The sequence below is a fragment of the Triplophysa rosa genome, linkage group LG1 (genome assembly GCF_024868665.1).
Source record: "Triplophysa rosa linkage group LG1, Trosa_1v2, whole genome shotgun sequence".
NCBI classification, from domain to species: Eukaryota; Metazoa; Chordata; class Actinopteri; order Cypriniformes; family Nemacheilidae; genus Triplophysa; species Triplophysa rosa.
Genome location: NC_079890.1, coordinates 19,000,923 through 19,009,246, shown reverse-complemented (window position 1 = coordinate 19,009,246; position 8,324 = coordinate 19,000,923). Strand labels below are relative to the sequence as shown.

Here is an 8,324-nt window from a genome sequence, read left to right as displayed (position 1 = left end):
GTTGGAGAACATAATGTTCACTCTAATAATGCTTTGCCCTTTTGTTTGTTTTTTAATAGCCATACTTGATTTTGCCAGTAGATGTTGTATGAGAAATTCTTGCCATTGTTTGAGTGTGGATTCATTGCTTTTATTGGCATTAGTTGACATAAGGTGCTTGGATCACACACCACTGATTTCACAGTTTGTTTTACAGTCATAAAGATTTTGCATTTCACATGAGAAATGTAATATGCAGTACAGTCGGCAGAATCCAGAGCAGTGCTTACATGGAACGTGTTGACCTTTATTCACCTTGCTTTCAATACTATGAATTGCAGTTCAGATAGTAAGAGTTGATAATGCTGGAAACGTGAATATGAACTGAAGTTAACACTTTGTATCTAACTGTTAAGAGCACTAACTAAATAAACATACACATTCACTCTAGCTGAACACTGTGTCTGACCAGTGTGTACATATTTGAATTTTCATTCAATGGCGTACGTCTTTATAAATCTTAGACTGCATTCCAGGAGCGCCTAACCTCGGCCACGTACATGTAGCTTAAGTTGATTCAATGAATTGCTTTTTCTATGGCTATATTCTGTGCTGTTTGTTCTTGATAATGTATTTTATATTTGATTTATATTGCTGTATCTGTTTCACAGGCCTGTGCTATGTTTATTCTTTGGCAATAGAATCTCTTCATCTATTTCATTAGGTTAACTTGTGTAGAGTATTCATGCATTAAAGTTATAGTTCACCCAAAACTGAAAATGATGTTGACTTTACTCACCCTCGTGCCATTACATACAAACACATGAGACTTTTTATCTTTTGCCAAACGCAAAAGATTATTTTAAAGAATGTGAACTGTTTCTTTCTTCTTACAAGACGACGTTCTTCAAATCTTCAAATCTTTTGTGTTACACCAAAGAAAGTCACACAGGTTTGAAATGGTATGACAATGAGTAAATGATGCCACAATTTGCATTTTTATATGATCTATGCTTTTATACCATAAACATGTATCTCTGAATGAACTAGTTGCAGAGCCTTCCCCTCTTACAGGAAGCAAGTAATGAATATGTTATAATCACATTATCATAATTTTCATCATTATTCGCCACTTTGCATACATCCGTCATTATCTCTATCACTTGCCGGCATGCTGGAATATAATGGCATTTAGCATATAACATAGACCCTTTTCTTCATGTAAATGATGCTGTTTTCTTTTATTAATTAGCAGAGGTGCTGCTGCAGAATCAGAGCAGCATGAATGTACTCCCACACAACATAAGCTGTGCGTTATGAACAAACAGCATCTTAGTCTCTGAATAAACACTGCGATATAGAAGAACGATGACTCATTTCATCAGTCAGACTACTTTGATAAAACAAATAGTATAGAAGGTTCTGGAGCTACATGTAAAGGTAATGTCTTGTTTTGATCATTCACATAATAAGATCAGTGAGGAGAGACCTGTGATTAAAGTCTAAAGCCCATCGTTGAATGTCAGATCAATTTCAAAACAGATGTCTTATACACATACAGTATGTGTATAAGACCATACAGTAATGCAAAATAAGCTAAGAATGCATGTCATCATAATATCAGATTAAATAGTAGTTAAAATACAGTGCTAAAGGCAGTTACAGCTTCTTTCTGTCTAACTATTTTTTGTTTTTGTGCCTCTGTTTCTGTGCTCTGCATAAAGACTGAAAGGAATTTTTATTGGCGTGTATGTAAGGTTTAGAGTATCCCGAGCAGTGTTTTCATTAAGATGAATCATCTACAGAGGCTTAGAATGGGGCTGTGTGTGTGCTGTTTAAAGCTACAGCGCATACAGGCGTCCTTACTACTGTAAGTTAAACTGTACTGTACCCTGACAATTAACTATGGGTGCCAGTTCCTGCATTTTCTTTAGCTTTTCTTTCTGGGCCGTTACACACACAAACAAACCAAAATAACGAGTGTAATCGATAAATTCTCCTCTGTTATGCGGCGTTCGGTGCACAAACCGAATGCGCATGCGTCGAAGTACTCTCGTTAACGTGCACCATAGACTGACAAGACAGAAGAGAATATATCGATTAAACGACACTAAATGTAGTGTTGAGTTTTACCACTCAAGGGAGCGTGTCCCGGCGTGTTCACGTGGGAAAGTGACGTCAATGCATACCCTCTATTCTGCAGGCTATTTATTTCCTTCCGGTTTATCATCAATTGCATTAAATAAGCATCTTACACCCGTGCATATTATGTCTTTATGGGGCGAGGGCACTGATAGATAAGCACATGGCTGAAGGAGGGGAGATGAAATGGAGTGGTTTGTTCTATCAACTCCGCCGTCTGGAAGAGATTTATAACGAAATGTGCATGTAAGAGTTCGGTACCTTTCCATTCAGTTCATGTGCGCGCTTCAGCAGTCTTAGGCCAACCCCAAATGCTCTCATTGGTTGAGACGTGTGGTCACGCCCATCCCAAGCCAGTACCGATCAACAACCCACCCCTTCTGTGACCCATGGTTTGTCTATACATTTCAGAGCCAGTGAGCAATGGAGTTACAAAATAAAATAATTAATGCACGTGTTAATGCACGATAAAATAATTGTGGGCGTTAATTAATTAATGCATTACCACGACAATAACACGATAACTTGCCCAGCCCTATTTAGAACATAGGAAAAATAAGCAATATGTTGCTTACTTTTGTTCAGTCTGACTCTGTGGTGTAAAAAGGTCGAATTAGCAATAAAAAAAAAAAACACTTACGCAAAACATGGTCAGGTCAAAGTGTCTGAATAATTTGGTCCCAATTTTTAGTTTTAGTCCCAAAGTTTTAATAATAGTCCACTGTATGAAGAATGTTTGGGTATGATATTTCACAGTTGTAGTTGTAAAAAAAAAAATCCTGGCTGTCACAGTCTTATTTATTTTTAAAGATTTTTGGGGGGCTTTTTTGCCTTTATTTTTATAGAACAGTGACAGAGTTGACAGGAGAGTACACCACCATACAATCAACTTTATCCGTTCGATTGAGCATGTAAACAATCTACTTGCTGCCATTTGGTATCTTTAACATCTAAAGACTAAAAACATGGGCTGCGTGACTACTGGGTAGGAGTACCCATTTACAGCAGATACATACAGTAGATACATTTTATATCAACTACAAAATAAACACAGGCATATGAATTGCTCTAGCAATCCACTGTTTTCTCCATAATTGACATTTAGAAGCAAAACATGACGACATCTTAATCCTCTCTCGGCTTAATCCTCTCTTGGCCTTTGTAGTGCTTTGAAATTGTGAGCCGTTGGTTGCAATTTGCAACCTCACCGCTAGATGCCACTAAAAATTACACACCGCACCTTTAAGATGAAAACAAAATGTAAAAAGACCCAAAAAAGCTTATTTAGCCAAAAATTACCTTAAAAATGAGAAAATATGAATGATTTTGTTAGGATATGTTACCCTTTTTGTTGTACATGTATATATATAACAGGACAGAATAAATGTAATGATTTTCTTGTGTGCGTTTGTCTTTACTTAATAATAGCATACTTTCAAAATAGACAACGGCACGTTCTTTTATCTCCGTACACGGCTACAGAGGGCAATTTGTGCTTGTGTTAATTAGGTGCAAAGAGATGAAGAGGCAGGTTTGTAGCTAGTTAGAAACACACACAGACCTTCACGTCCACTTTGCATCCAACTGTTGGAGCAAATCAGATGATAAAGACTGCTGTGCTATTTTTAGAGCCGACACGGGGGAGGGAACTTGTGCTTGTGCTCTCTCTCTCTCTCTCTCTCTTCACTCTCTCTCTCTTCACTCTCTCTCTCTCTTCACTCTCTCTCTCTCTCTCTCTCTCTCTTCACTCTCTCTCTCTCTCTCTCTCTCTCTCTCTCTCTCTCTCTCTCTCTCATGCTTTCGCCTCCTGTCTCTCTCTTTTCCCCCTGCTTGCCTCCCCTTGTCAATCTCCCTTTCTTTCTCTCCATCTCAACACCATTTTCTGTCTTTCTCTTTTTGCCCCCCCTTCTTCTTTTCTCTCTCTCTGTTGAGATTGTAAATGTCTCTCTCTGTCTCCTGCTCTCTTACCTCCCCCGTGTTGATTGTGAGAATGGAGATCAGGCTAATTATGTGTCGTTGAGTCGATTCTCCTGGTCTAATTGCACCCCTGCTGTTTCATGTTAAGGAAAGCGAGATATTTGATGAAGGTGCAGGAGAGCAAGAGAGAATAAAAGCAAAGCAGAACAGAAAGAGCCAGAGGAAGGTGCAGTGTGTGAGAAGCGGGTAGGCGTGTATGTAGCGGCTCATGTTTGGCCTCTCATCAGCTCAGCCCTGGTCAATATTCAGAGTTAAATGGAAAGGAATTAGCTTTGCAATGTTGCCACAGACACACTGATCCCGCACTCATGTTCACAGGAACACACACGTTCTTTCTGTCTTTTTTGCTTTATGCTGATGAAACTGTGGAAAGTCAATAGACCTGTCATTCAGGATGATGTATTGTACGTGTGAAAGAAAGGAAAAGATGAAGGTAATGGAGAAAATAAAGTGAATTGAGAATGAACAACACAGTGAGGAGGGGGAGAACATGCAGCAAGTGTCGGCAAAGGAAAATGCTAATATTACAGACTAGGGCTGCTAGATTATGACAAATATCATAATCACGGTTATTTTGGCCAATATTGAGATACCGATTATTTAACACGATTACTCACTAACGTTTGAAACAGCATAGAAAAATAAGAAAAACTTGGCTTTTAAAATGTAAATTCAACTGAAAAATAAATGTAAAGAAATAGCACAGCTGAACCACTGTAAAGGAAAGGTGTGCGCTGTGGATTTGTACCACAAGAAAAAAGAGGATCCTTGCAAAATGGAATGCGGCACAATAATCGTTTTACCTCAATTATTTTTGTTTTGTAATTGTTGAAGGCCAAAATTGACGATTACGATTCATTTTCGATTATTTGCACAGCCCTATTACAGACAACACCAAAAGGTTAATAGAAAGGATAGATATTAAACAAATATTTGTGCATGGCAACCAAAACATTTTTTCAATAAAAAGCTGGGCTTTGCATCTGTTTGTTGTTATAGCTGATGAAAGACTTGGTATGATTAAATTACATGAAATCCACTTGAGCAGGAGAGATCAAGAGAGAGATGAAGTGTGAGTGTATGCGGCTTGTTAGTTTTCCATTGCATGAAAATGTGAACCTCTGCACTCAGAGACATTTAATTAGTGGTGTGGAAATATGTGGCTCTGTTGGGTGTGTGTGGATGATATTTAAGATAATATTAAGATTTCTGAGCCAGTTCTTTATCTATATTTAAAGGTCCAGTGTATTAAATGTAGCGGCATCTAGCTGTCGGGTTTGAGAATTGCAACCAACGGCTCACTTCACCCCTCCCTTTCGAAGCATTACAGTGGCTGACACAGAACTAAGATATCGTCACGTTTTTGCTTCTTTGCCGAAGGCGAGACACGCTCTGTAGAGCAGTTTGTCCATTTAGGGCTACTGTAGAAACAACATGATGTCCTTGTAAGGGGACCGTGGTGTATGTAGATATAAATAGCTAATTCTGAGGTAAAAAAAACATAACTCTTCATTATGTCATGTATTTCTGTCAATAGATCCTCTAAAAATCCCACACTGGACCTTTAAAGATCTAGAGTGGGATTTATAGTGGCAACTAGCGGTGAGTTTGAGAATTGCAACCAATCTCTCAGTCCTCCGCTCACGTCTGCTCACCCCTCCCTTTCGAAACACGACGGTGCCCACCACAGTACAAAAAGATGTCGACGGCTGAGACGGCGCGTTTTCTCATGTTGATGCAGGGAAGAGATCATGCAGGCATTAGAAAGACTGTAGAAAGAGTGATGTCTTATTTATTACATAAAATAAAGTGTCTGTGGATTTTAAGTTTAAAAAGAAGGATAAAGGTCAGGCAGGAGCAAGGACCTGCGTTAATATTATAAAGACTTTCCAGCAGAGACGCAGACCCGTGGTAACGTTACTAAGGCTTTTAGCAGAGATACTCACAGATATCTATGGAGATACTTTCGAGAGACATTGGAGAGAAAGATCGTCTAAAAATCACCCCCGAGGAGGTTGCTTTGATTCGGATCAGTATGTGAGGAACATTGGTTTTTCTGTTTGTTTGAACCAAGATATGTTGGTGTTGTAATATTAGCGTCATTGGTTATCTGGAACCAGTGTGCTGCTTGAATATACAATTCAATTTTTCCCCCCTTTGAAAAGTCAGGGACAACCGGACTACGTACTGCAGGGTAGAGGGAGAGGAAGAGGACATGCGCTTTGTAGAGCTGTTTGTTCGTTTAGGGCTAATGTACAAAACATGGCGGCGCAACATGGTGATTTCAATGTATGTAGGCGCACTCTGTATGTAGATAGAAATAGCTTATTCAAGTTCAAGTGGCTTTTATTGTCATTTCAACAATATACAGTGCAGTACACAGTGAAACGAAACAACGTTGGTTATGGAGCTGGTGTTGCGGGACTAGGTGAGGTTCTCCGCCAGGTGGACACCAAGGAATTTGGTGCTCTTTACGATCTCCACTAAGGAGCCTTTGATGTACAGCGGAGAGTGATCACTGATCCTGAAGTCAACCACATCTCTTTGCATAACAGAGATGTGGTCCGAGGAGCCGAGGTGGGGGCAGGAATGTTTTTGTAAACGAGATCCATCGTGTTTTCCACTCTCGTTGCGAAGTCCACATACTGATGAAATTTAGGAAGCACTGACTTGAGATTTGCATGATTGAAATCTAAGGTAATACAAACATAATGGTTCATTACGTAAGGTCTTTATATAAACCTCTGAAGACATAGTTATGTATATTATTTTGCATTTCTCCTAAAAATCCCATATTGCTCCTTTAAAGAGTACACATGTTATATAAATGGACAAGTATGCTTCGCATTGGTCTCAGTTTGCCTAAATGAGTTTTTCCTTAAAAATGTCATCAGTGTCATTAAACCTTAACAAATGAAAGTGCATAAGCCAGTGCCAGTGTTTAGTGAAACCAATCGTGGTTGTTTTATTGCGTTTTGCCTTTTGATATAGTAGACTCAGTTACCAGTGCATTTCAGGACAGAATATATTTGATGCAAAAGCTATAAATACACTTGAAGGTTGGCCTCGCTTCTTATTTTAGGCAGATCCTGGTCTGGCATTGCGATTTGCAGTCAGCTGTAACAATCTTACTGGAAATCAACAACTGCGTGTTATTAAAGGGATACTCCACCCAAAAATGAAAATTCTGTCATTATTTACTTAAGTTGTTCTAAAACTAAAATTCTTTGTTCTGTTGAACACAAAGAAAAATATTTGAAGAATGTGAAAAATCTAAACAGTTCAGGGGCACTATTGTCTACCATAGTAGTTTGTTTCCCTACTAGGGAAGTCAATAGTGCCCCAGTTACAAACATTCTTCCAAATATATTACTTTGTGTTCAGCAGATAAACAAAATTTACACAAGTTTGGAACAACCTGAGGGTGAGTAAATGATGACAGAATTTTCATTTTTAGGTGAACTATCCCTTTAAAAGGACAGTTTTGAATGATGTGTTGCAGGCTGAATCTGGTAGTAATGTCACATGTTTTCAGTCAGTTACAGTGCGCACATAATCTGTAGTTTTTAAACATACAGTACGTCATGACTGTTGAGGCAACTGTTCCAGATAGCCGTCTGCAACTACACCAGTTACTGAAGCATTGTTTATTGCCTCGGAACCCTAGAAACTTTATGAAAAGTAGCATGAGCGTCTCCTTTCAGTGACAAAATGAACTGAGCGCTTGAGATAATCTTCCCATAAATGTGAGTTTTCTATGAATATTGATGTTATCTAAGCTGGACATGGATCAGAGTGGGGAAAACGACTGTTATCTTCTCACGTATGGATGCAATTATGTGGATAAGAAATGTGCTTACCTAGTAAGAATGCTGGAAAACCTTACTTTAAAAATGTGTGATTAAGACATGGTTTGCATATTTAAAATGTTTTGAGCTTTTTATCACCCAAGAGCATCATATGAAATGATCACTTCCCTCTGAGCCACGTATGCTTAGTTTTGAATATGTATTTGTGTGGTACTGTGGGCTGTAAAAGTCAGTTTTACCTAAAGTTTGCTTTCTCTGTCTCCGCAGCTTCAGATAACAACCAGAGGTTTCAGGAAACGTGTTTTGCCTTTGCATTGACGCCACAGCAGGTCCAACAAGTCAGCAGCTCGATGTGAGTCAGTTTATTTTGTAATATTTTCTTCTTGTAGCAAAGCATATTGGAGATAAAATAGGAGT

The 8,324-nt window shown here is 38.7% G+C and overlaps 1 protein-coding gene across 6 annotated transcripts in view; it reads left to right on the top strand.

Annotated features, from left to right (window-relative positions):
* Positions 1 to 8,324, top strand: part of pias1a (protein inhibitor of activated STAT, 1a) — a 43,729-nt gene that overhangs the window by 24,531 nt on the left and 10,874 nt on the right. For all 6 annotated transcript variants that reach the window (XM_057331731.1, XM_057331763.1, XM_057331740.1 and 3 more), the window contains one exon: positions 8,175 to 8,259. In XM_057331731.1, the coding sequence (XP_057187714.1) occupies positions 8,175 to 8,259 (85 nt within the window). The remainder of the gene's footprint in view (positions 1 to 8,174; positions 8,260 to 8,324) is intronic.